The sequence below is a fragment of the Myxine glutinosa genome, chromosome 2, assembly GCF_964187855.1.
Source record: "Myxine glutinosa chromosome 2, kmMyxGlut1.1, whole genome shotgun sequence".
Taxonomy (NCBI): domain Eukaryota; kingdom Metazoa; phylum Chordata; class Myxini; order Myxiniformes; family Myxinidae; genus Myxine; species Myxine glutinosa.
In genome coordinates, this window is record NC_136262.1 from 121,026,598 (window position 1) to 121,047,015 (window position 20,418).

General features: G+C 44.5%; 1 protein-coding gene across 1 annotated transcript in view; it reads right to left on the reverse strand.

Moving 5' to 3' along the window:
- The window catches only part of LOC137422297 (receptor-type tyrosine-protein phosphatase delta-like), a 130,879-nt gene that overhangs the window by 67,110 nt on the left and 43,351 nt on the right, over positions 1 to 20,418 (reverse strand). Inside the window, exons 8-12 of the mRNA XM_078771586.1 lie at positions 19,635 to 19,732; positions 17,223 to 17,320; positions 595 to 718; positions 317 to 492; positions 90 to 209 (exon numbers count right to left, since the gene is read on the reverse strand). Of these exons, the coding sequence (XP_078627712.1) occupies positions 90 to 209; positions 317 to 492; positions 595 to 718; positions 17,223 to 17,320; positions 19,635 to 19,732 (616 nt within the window). The remainder of the gene's footprint in view (positions 1 to 89; positions 210 to 316; positions 493 to 594; positions 719 to 17,222; positions 17,321 to 19,634; positions 19,733 to 20,418) is intronic.

Here is a 20,418-nt window from a genome sequence, read left to right on the forward strand (position 1 = left end):
ACTGCTGATGTTATGAAGATAAACAAAGGTCCCAAAGTCCAAATCTGAAGATCAACAACACTTGTGCAAAGACAGGAAAAGCAGATTACCTTTTGAAGAGTGAAAGTTCGTACAGTGTAAGAGGCCAAGGGTATCGCATCAAGTAGAGAAACCGAAAAATCCGCATACGTTTCCTTCCCTCTCTCGGGCCAGTAGCGATTACACTTCCCCTAAAAGAGGAAGACCAGGTGAAACAAAGACTTCCAACAACATTCTTGGTCATCAAAGTAAGAACACAAAGAAATAAATAAAGAGGTTGATGTACCAAAGGATGTACCATTTGCTCATCTTCTTGGGAACAGATAAGAACTATGTTGCTGCACCTTTGCTCCCAGACCATCCTCCAAAAGTCCGCCATGGTGCTTGGCAATGGACATTGGGTGGCAATGTAAGCTCTCGGTCTATTGTAACCGTCAATGTAGTTTGCATTGATGTAATCACTGCCAGGAAGTCCTGCGGAAACAGAAATCGATGAAAACGGGAAAACTGCACCACAGAGGCTTTAAAATGAGCACATTAGCAGACAAAGAAAAGGTAACCAATATGTAAGTGTACCTGGTATGGTGGAGAGACACACCCTAGAGTGGTCAAAAGCGACAACGTTGATAAAGCGGTTTTTGTGTTCGTTTACATCTAACATAGAGTTTGTCCAGGTAACCTCCATCGATGTATCGAGAGACTGCAAAGAACGACAAAAGTTCACGGAAACAAAAAATTTGACTTGTAGCTTATGAAGGACAGATATCTCTCCTAAAATACAAACTACATACATACAGGAAGTAGGTATACATACAGGAAGTAGGTCTCTACTCAGTGAAAGACACATGAAAGCCCGCTTGGAGTTTGTAAAAAAGCACCTAAAGGACTCTCAGACTGTGAGAAACAAGATTCTGTGATCTGATGAAACCAAGATTGAACTGTTTGGCTTCCGTCTGGCCACTCTGCCATAAAGCCCAGATCGGTGGAGTGCTGCAGTGATGGTTGTCCTTCTGGAAGTTTCTCCCATCTCCACACAGGATTTCTGGAGCTCAGCCAGTGACCATCGGGTTCTTGGTCACCTCTCTTACCAAGGGCCCTTTTCCCCCCGATTGCTCAGTTTGGCTGGGCGGCCAGCTCTAGGAAGAGTCCTGGTTGTTCCAAACTTCTTCCATTCAATAATTATGGAGGCCTGTGCTCTTGGGAACCTTCAATAATAATAATAATAATAATAATAAATTTATTTTATATAGCGCTTTTCAAGAAGCCCAAAAGCGCTTTGACAGAGTACAAAAAACAAGTGCAAAAAGACAAAAATCAATAGGTAAATAATCAAAGCAAAAGGAAGGAGAAGGAGAAGAGATAGTCAGGGGTTAAATGCTGTGGGTTAAATGTTGAATGCAGTGTTGAACAGGTGGGTCTTGAGTGATGTTTTGAATGTGGTGAGTGAGGAGGAGTCTCTGATGGTGTGAGGTAGTGAGTTCCAGAGGGTGGGAGCAGCGATGGAGAAGGCCCTGTCCCCCCAGGATCTGAATTTGGTACGGATGGGAGGGGGGGGGGGGGGGTCAGGAGGTTGGTACCAGCAGAGTGGAGGTTGCGGGTGGGAGTGTATCTGGAGAGGAGGTCAGTCAGGTAGGATGGGGCCAGGTTATGGAGGGCTTTGTAGGTCAAGAGGAGGATTTTGTATTGGATTCTCTGGGGGATGGGGAGCCAGTGAAGCTTGTAAAGGACAGGGGTGATGTGGTCACGGGTCCGGGAATGGGTGAGTAGACGGGCAGCGGAGTTCTGAATGTATTGGAGTTTATTGGTGATTATTGAGGGTGAACCATAGAGGAGGCTGTTGCAGTAGTCCAGACGGGAGGTGATGAAGGCGTGGATGAGGGTTTCTGCAGCCGTGGAGGAGAGGGATGGACGGAGACGGGCGATGTTTTTCAGGTGAAAGAAGGCTGTCTTTGTGATCTGTTTAGTGTATTTGTCGAAGGAGAGGGTTTGGTCAAAGATGATGCCAAGATTCCGGATGTGAGGGGAGGTGGATACTGGGAAACCGTCGATGTTGAGGGCAAAGTTATGGGTGGATTTGGTGAGCGTTTTTGGGCCAATGATGATGATTTCAGATTTATCATAGTTAAGTTTGAGGAAGTTGATTTGAAGCCAGGATTTTATTTCAGTGATGCAGTTTGTCAGGATAGAGTGGGTGGCGGTGGAGATGGACTTGGTGGAGATGAAAAGCTGGATGTCATCGTCGAAGCAGTGGAATTGGAGACCATGACGGCAGATTAAGTGACCAAGGGGGGACAGGTACAGGATGAAGAGGAGGGGGCCAATAACTGAGCCTTGGGGGACACCTTGGGGGAGGGGAGCAGTGGGGGATTTGCAGTTATTGATGGAGATGAACTGGCATCTGTCAGAGAGGTATGATTTAATCCAAGAGAGGGCAGTGCCGGTAATGTTAAAGGTGGTTTCAAGTCGGGTGAGGAGGATGGTGTGATTGATGGTGTCAAAGGCGACGCTGAGGTCGAGGAGGATGAGAATGTTGAGGTTGCCAGCGTCAGAGGAGAGGAGAAGGTCGTTGGTGATTTTGAGGAGAGCAGTTTCAGTACTGTGGTTGGAGCGGAATCCGGATTGGAATGTTTCATACAGGTTATTGGCAGAGAGGTGATGTTTGAGTTGAGTGGCTACAGCGCGTTCCAAAACTTTTGACAGAAAGGGTAGGTTGGAGATGGGTCTGAAGTTATTTAGGGTGTCAGGGTTGAGTCCAGGTTTTTTCAGAATGTGGGTAACAGCAGCAATTTTGAGGGATGGTGGGACGATGCCTGTAGACAGGGAGGAGTTTATTGTTGTAGTGATAAGTGGAGAGAGCACAGGAAGGGAGGCCTTGACAAAGCTGGAGGGGATGGGGTCAAGAGTGCAGGTGGCAGTTTTCATTCCTATGAGGAGTTCAGAGAGGTCAGTAGGGGAGACTGGGGAGAACTGAGACAGGGGTTGGCAGGATAAGGGGGGGCAGGTGGTTTGAGGGGAGCGGGTGCGGTGGTGGTTAAGCTGTTGTAGATGTTGTCAATTTTGCATTGGAAGAATGAAAGGAAGGAGATGCAGTTGTCTACTGTGAATGACTGGGTGGTGGTGTTCAGGGGGCTGAGGAGTTTGTTTATTGTAGAGAAGAGTGCTTTTGGGTTTCCAGAGCCAGAGTGGATGATTTGAGAGTAGTAGGCGGAGCGGGCGCGGGAGAGGGCATCTTTGTAGTGTTGTAGGTGGTCCTTGTAGGCTTGGGAGTGAATTGTGAGACCTGTTTTATTGCGGAGTCTTTCAAGTTGGCGAGCACGAGTTTTCATCAGGCAGAGTTCAGGGGTAAACCAGGGAGCAGAATGGGTGAAAGAAACTGTTTTGGTTTTTATAGGCGCAAGCTGGTCAAGGCAGGAGGAGAGAGTGTGGTTGTAGTAGTCAGTGAGGTCAGAAGGGGTGTGGAGGTCAACGAAGGGAGAAATGGACATTTTTTCAGAGAGGGTGGATGAGAATGAGGTAGGTGAAAGAGCGTTTAGCTTACGGAAGTTGATAGTGCGATAATGCCTTGGTGCTGGGGTGGGGATGTTGATGGTCATAGTGATGGCTAAGTGGTCAGAGAGGGTGAAGTCGGAGCCAGAGAGATGGTGCAAAATTAATCCAGTAGAGCAGACAAGGTCCAGAATGTGACCACGGTTATGGGTAGGAAAGTTGACATGTTGAGTGAGGTTAAAGCAGGTGAGTAAATCAGTGAAGTCAGTGGTTATTGTGGAGTCAGTGGAGTCCATGTGGATATTGAAATCACCGAGGAGGAGGATTGAGGGGGAGAGGGAACCTAGCTGGGTCAGAAAGTAGGAGAAGTCAGACAGGAATGATGGGTGTGGTTTGGGAGGGCGGTAGACGACAGCCATGACTGACTGTGTGTCAGTCATGACCAGAGAGTTTAAAAGCCAGGTGTTCAAATGATGGAGCAGATGAGATGGAGATGAGGCTGGTCTTGATGTCCTGTCGGTGTATTACGGCAATTCCACCACCTCGGCCCTCCGAGCGTGGTTTATTGATGTAAGAATATCCATTGGGTGTAGTGAGGTTGAGTGAGAAGTAGTCCAGTGGTTGTTGCCAGGTTTCAGTGAGACAGAGAAAGTCCAGTTTATTATCCAGAATGTAGTCGTTCAGGATGAGGCTTTTGTTGTTGAGGGACCGGGTATTGAACAGAGTGAGCTTCATGTTTGTTTGTACGGCGGGGATGAACTCAGGTGATTTAGCCAGGGTTTGCAGGCAGGAGGTGCGATCGTGTGCGTTGCTGTGACCAGGTGCGCTGGGACGATGAGTGGGAGTGCGCTGAGCCGACCAGAGTACGGGAATGAAGTGACCTGTTTGTAAGTAAACAAACTTACGACCAGAGTCTATATGAATATATCTGGGTCGTCGCAGGAGTCCGTGGTATTTGATTGCAGAGATGCATGATGGGGTGGAGTAAGTGCTGAGCAGAATGCAGCAGAATTTTTTTTTTGTAGGCTTCCCCAGATCTGTGCCTCGACACAATCCTGTCTATGAGCTCTGCAGGCAGTTCCTTCGACCTCATGGCATGGTTTTTGCTCTGATATGCATTGTCAGCTGTGAGACCTTATATAGACAGGTGTGTACCTTTCCAAATCATGTCCAATCAATTGAATTTACCACAGGTGGACTCCAATCAAGGTGTAGAAACATCTCAAAGATGATCAAGAGAAATGGGAGGCACCTGAGCTAAATTTCAAGTGTCATAGCAAAGGGTATGAATACTTATGTCAATGTGATATTTCAGTTTTTTCTTTTTAATAAATTTGCAAAACTTTCTAATATCGTGTTTTCTCTTTGTCATTATGGGGTATTGAGTGTAGATTGATGAGGGAAAAAATGAATTTAACGATTTCAGCAAAAGGCTGCAACATAACAAATAACATAACAAAATATCCTGGTGTTGGCTTAGCGGTCAGGGTGCCGGCTTGGGATCCTAGGATCCTGGGTTCGAATCCCGGTCGATCGCTGAATTAACGCCAGGGGGGTTGACTCAGCCTGTCATCCTTCCGAGGTCGGCTAATTGAGTACCAGCTTGCTGGGATGAATGATCACGGTGTGTACCCCGATTTAGACTAGGTACACCATATCCCTGCGCATCGTAAGAGCGTGACCAAGGATTGGCGTCAGGAAGGGCATCCGGCCATAAAAACATTGCCTCAAACAGGGAACCATGATTGTCATGGGGCCCGCAAGGCTAACCCCCGCTCTAGCGGGGAAAATGGCCTTAAAACGATCATTCATTCATTCATTCATAACAAAATGTGAAAAACGTGAAGGGGTCTGAATACTTTCTGAATGCACTGTACATGACCGATGATGCCTCTTCTTCAATGGTTTGATCTCTGATAATCAATTTGGATTCAGACCAGGTCATTCTACTCTGGACATGTTGCTTCTGCTGTCTCAACAATGGATGGAGGTCCTCAATGCCAAACAGGAAATCAGAGCTGTCTCCCTTGACATATCAGGTGCCTTCGATACGGTCTGGCACCCAGCTCTGCTCACCAAACTCTTCTCCTATGGTATCCATGGAAATCTTCACTCATGGCTTGCGGACTTCCTCTCTGGTCGTAGTCAACGTGTGGCCCTGAATGGATTTCTCTCATCTCCCCTTCCTGCTCTGGCTGGAGTTCCCCAAGGTAGTGTTCTGGGCCCTGTGCTTTTTTTGGTCTTCATTAATGATCTCTCAGACTCTCTGGAAAATCCTCTCTCTCTCTTTGCTGATGACTCCACTCTCTGCCGCTCCATTCCTCATCCCACAGATCGGCAGTCTGCAGCCTCCTCAATCTCTGCAGACCTGGACAAAATCACAGACTGGTCAAACAAGTGGAACATGTCTTTCAATCCTGACAAATCTCACACTCTCACTATGTCTCTCCGAAAAGACCGACTGGACAACCGTCCCATCTACTTTCTCAACAATCCTCTCCGAGAAGTTCTGTCGCTCAAGCTTTTGGGTCTCACTATCTGCCATGATCTTTCCTAGTAAAACCACATTTCCAAGCTGGCCTCCAAAGTCAGTCGCCGACTGGGCATCCTCCATCGTGCAAAGTCCTTCCTTGGCACACCTGAGCTCCTCACCACATACAAGGCTTTCATCCGCAGCTCAATGGAATACTGTTCCCCTCTGGGCCGGTGCTCCTGCCTCACACCCAGCTCGGCTTCACGCTGTTGAAACCAAAGCTTTCAGAATCATTGGAATCTCCTGCGATGAAGCTAACTCCAAGGGCCTTTCACTCACTCACCGCAGGCAGGTTGGTGGTCTTTCTGTCTTCTACCGACTCCTATCCGGCCTAGCTCCCCCAGCTCTCTCTGTGCTCTGTCCCCCAAATATTCCTACAGGTCGCACAAGATCTGCCTGCAACCCTCTTATGGTTAAACTGCCAAAATCAAGACTCTCTATTCACCTTCACTCCTTCAATCCTCTTTTCTCCCGCCTCTGGAACAAACTCCCCCACTCCCTTCAATCGCACCCCTCCCTCTAGGTCTTTAAAACAGCTGTTCACCACCATCTCTTATCTTCCCCTATCCAAAACCTTGATCTTTTCTACCCCCGCTAATTCACCCCAGATACACTTTTTTGAAATTCAAACTTTTTTCGTGGAAGTCCATGCAGTGTCCATATGTTTTAGACTGACGTTCCGCAACCTATGGGTCGCGACCCAATGTTTGGGTCGCTAAGGATTTTCAATGGGTCGCACAATCGTTTCAGAAATCGCGGGGAAAAAAACTTTATCGACGATTTACTTCTCCCGACTGAACAGAACAGAGATCAAACGAACGCCGACACAAACTTTATAGTGTGGACTCTTCTACCGCGCTGTACCGATGTACCGCGATGTACCGCTCATGCATCCGGTCAGTCAGATCATACGTTTAGTTTCCGACACGCGAATGTCCATTGCTTTTCATTCGAAAGATTGAGCTGTGAGCGTAAGGTACTCGCCATGGCTAGAAAGTATCAGCCTGTGTTCCTGAACTATGGGTTCACCTTGAATATCGATAAGCACAATGGTCATCGACCACAGTGTGTGATATGCCTTGACGTGTTGGCCAACGAGTCCCTCAGGCCCCAAAAGCTGAAACGGCACCTCGAGAAGTAACATGGAGATCATGTCAACAAGTCGCGGGAGTTTTTTTTGTCCGGAAAGAACGCGAGATGAACAACAGCAAGTCAGTAATGAGTTCGGCTGTTTTTCCGTCGAATGGATTGACCAAAGCCAGCTACTTGGTGGCGGAGAAGATAGCCAAAGAAAAGAATCCGTACACTATTGCGGGTAAGTTTTTTGTTTTTTTTCGTTAAAGTATTTCACTGCATTGGTGGTTTGTAGGTTCATAAAGTAATACATGGCGCTGTAAGTATAGTTAAATTTAGTTTTTCATTTCGTCTTTAGAATATTGATGTGTCGGGTTCTTGCTTACTATTACTCGTGCCATGTATACGTTGGTATATCACAACTTCGTAAGTTTTATTGTTTGTTGCAATACAGCCATTCTTAAACTTTGCCTCTTTTTAAAAAGTACGTTCGGCAATCACATCGTACATATTGAATTTTTATAATGCCTTGGCTTGGGACAGCGGTTCTTAACCTGGGGGTCGTGACGTACGCGCATTCGCGAACAAAATACTGTGTGTGGTATGTACCTTTGTTCGGTTCTGAAAAATGGGCTCAACAAATTGATATGTTATCATCTTCTTGGCAAAGTTTAATGGGATGGGACCCATCTAAAGTAATGTACTAAAGTAATGGGACCCCTTCATGACTCCTGGAAAACCCCAAACGACCCCCAGGTTAAGAACCGCTGCCTTGGAACAAAATCGAGATTTATCATAAAGTGAAAGAAATGTTCATGTGTGATTTTATTTATCTTGTATTGCAAAGCAACTCAGCCTGCCATGCGCCAAGGCGATGTGCAGAGAAGTGCTTGGAGAGACGGCGGCTTCCAAGATAAGCACCATTCCGCTTTCTGCCAACACGATTCGCCAACGGATAATAGACATGGGCGAAGACATCGAGCACCAGCTGTACGCAAACCTAGAGGCCAACAAGTTTGTCATCCAGTTGGGCGAGTCAATGGACATCGCACAGAAGGCGTTGATCCTCATCTTTGTTCGTTATCGGCAGGGCGATGATTTTATGGAGGATCTTCTGGCATGTGACGAGCTACAGACCAAGACCATGGCCGCAGAAATATTCGCAGTCGTCAACAAACACATCGCATTGCATAGCCTCAGGTGGGAAGACTGTTGGCGTTTGTACCGATGGTGCGGCATCGATGACAGGTCGGCGCAGCGGTGTCATTAAGCTCATCTAAGATGTGGAACCAGAGGCAAGCTGGACCCACTGCTTCCTCCACCGCGAGGCATTAGCGGCGAAAGAGATGTCACCTGGACTTGCCGAAGTAATGGACATTGCAGTGAAAACAATCAACCATCTCAGGAAGAGCGCTCTAAATTCGAGGTTGTTTGCAGAGCTGTGTAAGGAGCAAGATGCAGAACACACCACCGTGCTGTATTTTGCAGCTGTTCACTGGCTCTCCAGAGGAGATGCTTTGGCAAGATTGTATGAACTTCGCGACCAGGTCCTCGCATTCTTGGAGGTGGCTAGGTCAGACCTGGCAGTCTACTCCAAAAACAACAAATTCATCGCAACATTGGCATGCATGGCCGACATCTTCAACTTGTTGAACAATCTGAACATATCGTTCCAGGGCAAAACGAACAAGCAGGCGAAATCCGTGTTCGTAATGTATGACAAGATAGCGGCGTTCAAGTCAAAGCTGGATCTATGGAAGAGAAGAGTACAGACCAATGATGAATTTGACATGTTCGAAAACCTGGATGATCTGCTTAGCAAGAGTGTTGAGGAACGTGTGGACATTAAGGATGTCATCGTCGAATATCTGGTGAACCTGCGCAAATGATTTGACGAATACTTTCCTGTTGATCCACGCGTGGAGAAGAAGTGGATCCGAGACCATTATTCAGTCGACGTTCAGCAGTGCTGCAACTTGTCCAACAGATTGAAAGAGGACTTGATCGACATCGTGTCCGACGGTACACTTGAGACACTGTTCAGGAAGGACACCTTAGTGAAGTTTTGGCTGGCAGTGTCTCATGAGTACCCAGAGATTGCACATCTCGCGGTAAAGTTCCTGATGCCATTCACGACAACGTGGATGTGTGAGGCAGGTTTCTCAACGGTGACATATCTGAAGTCCAAGTATCGAAACAAACTGGAGACGGTGGCCCTGTGCGCCAACCTGAGAATCGCATTGTCGCCGCTTCAAAGCCGAATCGATGATCTCGTAGCCAATATGCAAAGTCAACCATCGCACTGATGTGGATAATCCACATCTACAATGTTGCTAAAGGAACATTTGAATTAGGCTTGTAAGTTTCACTTTCAGGTTTAATCAGTGAAAGTTGTTTATTTAATGTTGTCCATGATACCGGAACATTGAACCTGGATATAAGTTCAGATGCATATCGGATTTTTTCAGTAAAAGTTATTCTTGTTTTGTTTATCAGTTCATGTTACATTTTAAGTTCATCATCCATTCACGATGAAGATTAAAATAAAGTTCAAACACCTTATCTTGGCGTGTCACTATAATAATTAAAGCTTTATTCTATTTCACAAAAGATACACCGCCAATGAATGTTGAGATTCATCTTCATCTTCATATTCATCACCTTCTTCATCTTCATCTTCTTCATTAAATCTTCATCCGGATTCATCGTAAGGGCGGATTCATCTCTTCCGAAGCTGTCAACAAGGCAGGGAGTTTACGCCTGATTGGCTGACAATAATATCAAGTGGGCGGTGTCTGTGATCGAAGTCGCTGCTCATTCTCAAGGGGGGCGTGGTCTCTCGCTCTCTCTCTCTCCTCATGGTCGTTAGTCTAGGGCGATTAGTAATTTCGTGTTTTTTGTTTGTTAAAATTGATTTAGCAATGGATTCTGCTTCAGAATATTATAGAGATGTAAAAAAAATAGGGTTCCATTTTTTCTTTTACGTCTAATAGGTAGTAATTCGAAGAAATCCAAGATGGCCGCCATAAAATTTGGAAAATACACTTTTGTGCATATCTTTGTATCTAGATATCATATAAACATGAATAATATGTCCTTTTATATGTTTTCAGACCCAAGGAAGCCATATCTGCCATTGTTTTTACAGAAAAATGCAAGGAAATTAAAATAGTGGGCAATATACCAGCCAAAATGGAGACGGCCGTCGTGAAATCGGATCGTATAATTTCCCAATTAGAATCGATTCAATAAACAATCTTCACTGATAACATTTATTTTGAATACACACACACGCACACGCACACACACACACACACACACACACACACACACACACACACGCACACACATACACATTACACACACACCTAAACATAAACGATGAATGAACATAAACGATCACATAAACGAATGCCTCATTCATCCTCATCCATATCTATCACACGCGGTTCATTGATGTTTGCTTTGTTGTTACAACTGTAACCCACACACCCACAAACTTCAGTACAAGGAATATTGTTATTGCGACAGCTACATCTTCCCATACACCCTTTCTTGCACCCACAGTTCACGAGATTCATTATTGCTTCTGGGGCTGGAGGATTCAGGCATCGACTTGGGGCATAAACCCCATCATCCGAAAGTAACTGCCAACCATACTCGACAGGTGATGGAAGGGACGGATGGCTTTCTGCTGCCTTTCTCCATATCATTGCGATATAATGTGCTCGCTGAACGTGTAACTTTAGCGAACCAGTGGTAGGTGGAAGACTCTCTCCCTCAGCAGCACGGTTGGAGAATAAGAACCAGCGAAGCTCGTTTACTTTCGTGTGAACTTTAGACTTGTACAGCAGACAGACGAAGCGTTCCAGCTGGGAACACACTTCTGGTGACGGATCAGTTTGTCCCAAAGACTCCAGAGCCTCCCATATCTTGTTGTCACATGTCATGAAGACCTTAAAGCACCAGTCCTTGCTCCTGCCAGCGAACCTTCCAGACATGTCACTTCCCGTGAATGCGTGGAATCCAAGTATTGCAGACGCACGTTTCTCTCCTAGCATGCCATGAATAGGTTGGACTGCAATGCTCCTCCTCAACTTTCCCTTCCCAGTGAGAAACCTCGTAGCAGGTGGTAGATCGTGAAATCTCTGAATCAGTAGGAGGAAGATATCGGTATCTGGCGAATCAATGATAACTTCTGCATCTTTGTCGACTGTGAGAGCATGCAGAATTAAGAGTGTATCGGCCTCTTCTTGGCTGTGCGTGAGTAGACTGTCTGGAACTTCAGTGTTGCCCGTGGTCTTAGTTCCTGATGTCACCATGAACTTCTTCAACTTGTTTGGATGAGCCTTGCTGTAAGATAGACACTTCACAGCCAAGTACTCTGTAAGCTCTGCCTTGGTCTTCACATTGGAAAGGAAATCTTTGAGTGAAATCTTCTGGATCAATGTACTATCCCTGACGTGATAGTATGTTGATTTCCCCTTTGTCCTCTTTAGGCGCATTTTGTCTTTCAGTGAGTTATCGATGTATCGGTCGAATACCAACCTCACGTCATCATAATGCACGGCAATATTTTCGAGGCGTTCAATGAACGATTGAGCAAAGTCACTGCATGTAATCATTTGTTCTGTTTTGGAGATCCCGTTAACAAGAGCCATGCCATCAATGATTATCACTCTATGGCGAGAAGTAGTCTCGTTTTCATTGATCACTCCTGATCTTGTGGTTGTGTCTGGGTTTTGGCTGATCTGAGAGGGTTCCTGCAAATTTTGGCTTGAGATTTCATAGTCAGTTGATGGGTCATTAGTTTCTTCCCCAGCGTGTGCTGCTGCATCATTCAAAGCGGCAATTCCCGCGTCTTGATGCTCATTGATTTCTGTCGAAATAGGTTCTCCTGGTGGATCATGTACATCCTGCTCTTCAGGCTCAGCCAGATGCTCAAGTTGACGAAGGATTTTTGCCTTGTCGTATGCCAACAAGAGGGATCCATCAGATGCAAATAAAGAACGTGGAACGATGCCAAATTCATAGGTGCCAATACATTCTTTCAGGTCGAGCTCTGGTCGGCTCCGTGAGATAACGATGAACCTCTGCAACAATCCTCGCTCTTCTTTGACTTTGATCAGCTTGTCGCCCGATCTCACTTCTGTTGTGGCATTCGAACTCTTGAATGTTCGAAGTTTTCTTTTCGTCATTTTGTCCCACACAGAAAGTTTTCCCTCAGCTAAACGATCTGTGGCAAATTGCTGGAACATCTGTTGTCCGATCTCGTCGCGCTCTAAGATGTCGCTGGACACTTTTTCATTCATGACTTCTTTGGTGAGCAGGTTGTAGACCTCGTCTACTTCCTCTTCCATAAATGGATCGCCATGTTCACGGAACACCCTAGAAAGCTTGGAGGCATGGCTCATCACCCGGGAAAGCTTTCCCCCCGTGATTTTGTGGTGTTGTTTTCTGCTCTGGTTTTCACCAAGACCATATCCCTCCGCAAACTCGTGCAGTGACTTTGACAGCTCAGGTGCAATGAGGAAGAACTTGTCAAGCGCCTTCTCATTTTGAGTTATCCCTACGATTCCTCCAATCACCTTCAGTGTACGGTTTTCTTGCTCAATGCCATGGTCTGGGGCTATTGATGTGAAGCCTGCCAATCCTTTTGTCACACAGAAGTTCCCTTTCATGAATTCCCTCCACAGTTCTGGGTGCTGCTTTTCAGTCTCCTGCATTGTTGAAATGTAGAGAGGGAGCAACCGAGCATAGTTTAGATGATCGTGAGCGAAGAAGTACTTCGTGAGAGACTCGATGCTCTCCATATGCAGCAGCAGATCACGTTGTCTTGTACTTCTAATGAACAGAAGGATAGTCTCAAACTGTTTCATGTAGTTCAGGATGAAGCGCTGTATCTTGTTTGTGCTGACCTCAAATTGTTCCAGTTTTTTGGTCATATCTCTGGACTCCATCATGGCCAATGTTTTTTTGAGAATGTCGCATAGATTCTTCTCTGGCTCCATGCTCCCGCTGATGTCTCTCTGATATGCCTCTCCCAGACGAACAGATGACTCGTTCAGATAGGCCCTTTCTTCAGGTTCCATTGCCAGGAATCTCTGGAAGTACAGGTTGTACAAAGCGATCAGTGTTACCATGTGTGCCTCCAGAGCTCGATACAAGTGCCTCCCATTTAGTATTTGGCTCACTGTGGTTGGCGAGAAAAGTCCAGCCTCGACCCATGCCTGATCAATTCCACTCCCTTCCACGTATTTTCCTAATGCAGCTAAGGCCCAAAACACAACATGTAGCTCACCAGGTCGGAAGAGGAATTGCTTCCTGATGTCCTCGCGTTCCACCCACAGCTTCATCGCCAGGTCGTATAGCTGCAAATCGAGAGTCATGACTGTGATTGCCTCACTCCCCATAACACGAGTTGTGATGTTGTGAGCTCTCATCAGACCCGTGTACAGTGTATCATAGTCTGTAGGAGGCGACCTTATCAACGGAGGAACGAGAGCAACATTGGTCTTCTCACTGGACGAAGATAGCAAGGAATTGAAGGCTCCCCACGTCCCCGGAGCTGTGAGTTTGACGTCAACTTCTCCTTCTTCCTCGAAGTTCAGGCATCCAATCATCCAGGTCATATCGGTTTTCTTGTTCTTGTCTGTCTCGGGTTTTGATGTGAGCAGCTTGCAGTCGCTCTTTCTCTTCTCGGGTGCTGGCTTCTTGCAGGTCAACGTTTTACAGCCAACTGCATCATGTATCGTTTGAGCTTTTGATGACCGGTCAAGTTCAATTGGTGGTATCATGGGTGATTTCTCCGGTGATACAGGCTGGTAGATCGCAATTGCTGTACCATGAAGGGTATTCATCCCGCAAGGAGTTGACTCTAGAAAATCGATGTTGTCCATGGCAAACCAGACGAACGTGTCCTGAACCAACCATGGTGGTAGACAGATGCCTCCGGTGGACTCCATTTGCTTCAGTACGGAGTTGGCAATGCTGGTCTCAATCTCTATGACCTTTTTGTAGGAGATGGCGAGGTCCAGATGTGCAAGTTTCTCTACAAGCGCCTTGGATCGTGTGTTTTTGTGTATGTCGAGAGCTAAGCCCACACTCAATGGAGTTTCAAATCGTTGTTTGAATGATCCATCCTCGCTTCTTGGTTCGTACGATACCTGTCGGTCAGATTTATAAGCACCGACAAAGTGCTGCGCCAACAATGATGCACTCACACCAATGGAGTCCTCCCTGTTGCTATTTCCTACTTTCCTTGTTCCCATGACTGCATGCTTGCAGAAGATCTTGAGCATCGGGGGTGGCTTGTAATCAGCAAAGGTTCCATTAAATTTCCATGCTGGGGAAGATGCGATGTCTTTCCTCAATATTTTCGCAGCTCGCAAAAGTACTTTAAAATCGTCTTTGATGCTGTCTGCTGTAATTGTGCTTGATATCATGTGGTCTTTGAGCTTTGTGGAAAGAATCTGCTCTGGCTTTGTTTTGTTTGAGGGCCGGCTGAAATGAACATCGGCAATGTTGTCTAGGATCAATTGTTTCAGGTATGGCTTATAACTATGGTTGTCTGAGACCGGAAAGTCGTGCTCCTTAAGTAAATTGACATAGGTTACATGAATTTCATTCATATTCAGCACAGCATTTTCAGTAGTATCATTCAACGCAGTTTCAACAATTTCAATGAGTTCAAGGTCTGATAACACCTGACCAAAGTTAACATTGGTTGTTTCTGTTTGTTTTTCCGTCTTAACTATAGCACGTTTGGCCTTAACTACACATGGTAAATGATATTTCATGTCCTCAGCCATTGCTTGCAATGGGTCAGGCGAACTTATGACACTGTTCAGTCTCACTTTCAGATTGTCATTACTTGTTTCTTGGCCAATGTTTCTGATCTGGAGTCCCATGTTCTTTGTTGACACATTGTGTAGTTCACTTCCTCTGTCTTCCTGGCATATGACACATCTGAGCGCGTCAAATGTCTGTTTTCGGGAACACCTTCTGGATGTTGACGTGCTTTCCCCTAGATCACTAGAACTTGGTCGTCCTCTCTTTTTCAGTCGGATTTCTGCGGCACTGCCTGATGTTGTTCCTTTCTCAAACCTAGCCTTTGCTCGATCAATGTGCATCTTATTGGTAACATCTTTGTAACAAGCTTTATGGTAGCGGAGACCTTTTGCGAGCAATTCTTCAGCAGAGGAATATTGCAAACGTCTATTCAATGATGCAAACTTTGTTTCACCATACGTGTACTGTTCCTCAGCACCTGCCATCAGTTTCTCGACAGAGGAGAGTTTTGGTTTCGTTACAAAGGTTGTATAGTCTGTTTGCCCTATGGCCATTTGGCATACAAAACAAAGTCCGAAATCTACTGACTTCTCAATCTTCCTGGGTGGTGAGTCACTCATCTTGAAGGTAGGTGTAATTTTCTAGACACTCTTGAACTGTCGTCGGTCCTGCAAAGATAGATACTACTATTCAGATTCACATTTCGTCAACACAGTCAAAACCAGACCTTAACTAGATGGTGGAAACTTAATTAACCGATTTCATGCCGGCCGACCCCACTTTGGCTGGTATATGTCCACTATTTTATTTTCCTTGCATTTTTCTGTAAAAACAATGGCAGAAATGGCTTCCTTGGGTCTGAAAACATATAAAAGGACATATTATTCATGTTGATATGATATCTAGATACAAAGATATGCACAAAAGTGTATTTTCCAAATTTTATGGTGGCCATCTTGGATTTCTTCGAATTACTACCTATTAGACGTAAAAGAAAAAATGGAACCCTATTTTTTTTACATCTCTATAATATTCTGAAGCAGAATCCATTGCTAAATCAATTTTAACAAACAAAAAACACAAACAATATTGTTATGACATATGGGCCTGCACTACGTGGAGATCCGTACAAAATAACAACAAAATAAGGACAGTGTTTGGTATGATTGTCGCCACTTTGCTTTATTGTTCAATTACGAATTGTACTACTGTACAAAGATGATGAACCGAACCCTTACCAAGATATTAACGTCATAAGCAATCGATATTTCTGTGACGGTTTGTGGGGGGTTCAATGGGTCACGACTGGATGCCTGGGTTTTTTATTGGGTCCTGGGCTAAAAAGGTTGCGGAACGCAGTTTTAGACCTCTCCCACCTCCCCCCAAGCCCTCTCCCTCCCACAGTTCTCTCGATGTCCCTGCTCTCAAATGTTGTGTTTGTGTCCTTCCCCCTCTCTCCCCATCTTGTCTACCGCTCCCCTTATTTTGTGTTTTATGTGTCGGTTTGACTTTTTGTGTGATTCATGTTAGCTCTTTCACGAGCCTCGATCTTGTATTCAAAAAAGAAAGAAAAAAATGTATAGTGTGATTAGAAGATTGTATCAAGTTCAATGTCACTCTTCAGTTAAAACTTCACTCCCTGACTATGGCTGGGAAGGCAATGGTAAACCATCCAATGCAATCCTTGCCGAGAGACTGCTTTGGCAGAATGGAATCAGACTTCAGGTAAACCATGAAACAACTAGAACGGCACTTGGTAGAGCGCACACCTCCGCCAGGCTGAACAGTTTACGTTTTGTATCTCACTGATAGGCCAGACCTGGAATCAGACCTGAACCAAAATCTTGTTCTTGTCACCTACCCCACTCATCCACCAGCTTTTGACATAATCCGTCAATAACTTTTTGAGGTGTCCTGCTCACAGACGAAACAGACAGAATAACACCAACCAACCATTAAGAGCAATTTGAGGCCTTGTAAACGAGTCAAGCATTTTCGAAACAGAATAGACTGGACGTCATTATAACGTCAGAGAAAGTGAGTTTTAGTAGAATCTTTTCAAACTCATCCACACTCCCATCTCACCCACCTTACTCCATAAATCCATCTCTCTTTTACACACAGGTCACGACGTCACCTCTCTCTCTCTCTCTCTCCTTTGCCTGTTCATCCATTTCCTTGCTTGTGTCCACCTGTTGTGCCACCTGTCACACTGCAAGTGCCTTCTCCTCTCTATGACGTTGCCCTTCTATGAACATTCACATATGGTACACCAAAAAGGTTTGCCCAATCACATGAAAAGCCGATTCTGATCATTAACCTCATATTCCAGTTGAAAGCCTCGCCCTCCTCCGGCCGAAAGGTGCTCAACATGGAGGGCAAAATCTTCCTTCATCACAGCAAGGGAAGAACGGTCGTCTAAATAAGGTGGGAGGAAGAGGGAAGAAGAGGAGCAAAAATGTATAATCTGCACATAATCTCAGACACCAATGAGCAAATAAATTAATAATAACAACAGTGGGTGGATGAAGAGAAAAAAAGAGAGAGAAAGAAGGAGAGGTGGAGACATAGAGAAAAGGCGTGTGGGAGAAGGGGAGAGGTAGAGACAGATGGAAAAAAAGGGTGTGGGAGAAGGGGAGAGGTGGAGACAGATAGGGAAAAGGGGTGTGGGAGAAAGATGAAATAAAGAAAACGTAAGAAAACGTTTTGATTCGGTAAAAGTCACAATCAATAACAACACACATAATACCACGTTTTATTTCACAATATGATCGTCCAATTGAGGATAATCACAGGTTGTTGTGAAATGTTTGATTTTTTTTCCAACACAAAATATCTCACAAGCATGATCTCAGGTTCTTACAAGGCCCCATATTGCTCACAAGCTCCGAGTCGGGGAGGTCGGCGGTTCAAACCCCAGCTAAGTCATACCAAAAACTTTAAAATGGCGCATGCTGCTTCCTTGCTTGACACTCGGCATTTAAATGGATGGGGAACGGACAATCCCTTCAGGATTCATGGGGAGGAAGAAATTTGCCGTTTAAGAAAAACAAAAAACACAGCAAGAAAAACAAAAAACACAGCGAGAAAAACAAAAAACACAGCGAGAAAAACAAAAAACACGGCGAGAAAAACAAAAAACACAGCGAGAAAAACAAAAACACAGCAAGAAAAACAAAAAACACAGCGAGAAAAACAAAAATCACAGTGAGAAAAACAGCAAACACAGCGAGAAAAACAAAAAACACGAGAAAAACAAAACACAGCGAAAAAAACAAAAAACAGCGAAAAAAACAAAAAACACTGAGAAAAATAAAAAACAGCGAGAAAAACAAAAAACACAGCGAGAAAAACAAAAAACACCGAGAAAAAGAAAAAACAGCGCGAAAACAAAAAGCACAGTGAGAAAAACAAAAAACACAGCGAGAAAAACAAAAAACACAGCGAGAAAAACAAAAAAAATAGTGAGAAAAACAAAAAAAATACAGCGAGAAAAACAAAAAACACAGCAAGACAAAAAAACATGAGAAAAACAAAAATACAGTGAGAAAAACAAAAAACACAGCGAGAAAAACAAAAAACGCAGTGAGTAAAACAAAAAACACAGCGAGAAAAACAAAAAACACAGCAAGAAAAACAAAAAACATGAGAAAAACAAAAATACAGTGAGAAAAACAAAAAACACAGCGAGAAAAACAAAAAACGCAGTGAGTAAAACAAAAAACACAAAAAAATAGTGAGAAAAACAAAAAAATACAGCGAGAAAAACAAAAAACAGCAAGAAAAAAACGAGAAAAACAAAAATAGTGAGAAAACAAAAAATACAGCGAGAAAAACAAAAAACGCAGTGAGAAAAACAAAAAACACAGCGATAAAAACAAAAAACACAGCGAGAAAAAACAAAAAACAGCGAGAAAAACAAAAAGCACAGCGAGAAAAACAAAAGGCACAGCGAGAACAACAAAAACCGCAGTGAGAAAAACAAAAAACACAGCGAGAAAAACAAAAAAATAGTGAGAAAAACAAAAAAAATACAGCGAGAAAAACAAAAAACACAGCAAGAAAAAAAACACGAGAACAACAAAAATACAGTGAGAAAAACAAAAAACACAGCGAGAAAAACAAAAAACGCAGTGAGAAAAACAAAAAACACAGCGATAAAAACAAAAAACACAGCGAGAAAAAACAAAAAGCACAGTGAGAAAAACAAAAAACAGCGAGAAAAACAAAAAGCACAGCGAGGAAAACAGTGCCGTTTGTTGTGACGTAACTGGTACCCAGAGTGCCCCAGGAAGTGACAGCACTTTCCTCCAAGCTCAGTGGCTGTGTTTGTCTCATCTAATCGTCATGTGTTGTGTCTCAACTGTATGTCCATGTGTGTGTGTGAACTCCATTACGATCCTTAGATCTTGTTTAAAAAAAAAACACATCAAGAACCTCAATTCAAATAAAAATGGCGACCATACTTTATACAATTTACGAAAGAATGATAGGTTAGTAAATGTTTACTTGTCCTTTGGAAGGAGAAGATGGAAGAGGAGGAGAGGTGGTCGGTGAATAAAAGTTAACCTTTAACCTTTGGTTTGCTTCATTAATTCTCAGTTTGTTGTTTTTTAATGTCCATCTGATATCATCAAAAACATCGTCATCATCATTATGATCAGAAAACATTCTCATCCCATCTCACATATTCTTCCCACGTTAGCAAAAGGCCCTTTCTTACTCCACCAACTTTTTAGGCAAATTTCTGTCGGCTCCGACTCCATGGATTCCGGAAGTCCGGCCCCCTCAAGCTCATCCCCTTTCCTGGTCACGCCCTCTGTTCGTTTCCTGCAGGTGATGGCAAAAAAGCTCGTGAGATATAACAGTGCTGCCAGTAAAATTACCAGTTGCCTCAACAACACAAACAACACTCCGGACCGATAGAATAAGTGTAGAAAAGCAAAGCAGGGGTGCACAGGAGTCAGATCAGTTCTTCCAAACTCAGTGGCCATGTTTATCTGGAGTAAAGTCTGGTGTTGTCTCAGGGATGTAAATGTGTGCGATGTGTGTACGCAGCTACTCCACAAGCCCTAGACTCAGGAAAGAAACAATAAAAATGGGAATATACAGGAGAACCGGGAATATAGACTTCTTCTGCTCGAGGTTCAATCATTCAAACTCCCGAATGTCACTATCAGCCATGATCTTTCTTGGGCAAACCACATTTCAAAGTTGGTCTCCAAAGCCAGCCACGGATTAGGCATCCTCTGTCGTACAAAGTCCTCCCTTGGCAAACTGTACCTGAACTCCAGTCCACCTATAAGGCCTTCATAAGCAGCCTGATTGAGTACTGCTCCCCCCTCTGGGCTGGCTCCCCGCCTCACATTTTGTTTGACACCGTGGAAAGCAAGGCCTTCACGATCATTGTAATCTCTCGTGCTGAAGTTGAGCCTATGGGCCTATCACATCGCCATCGCAGACAGGTCGGTGGGCTCTGTCTTCTACCACCTCTTTTCTGGTCTTGCACCCTTTGC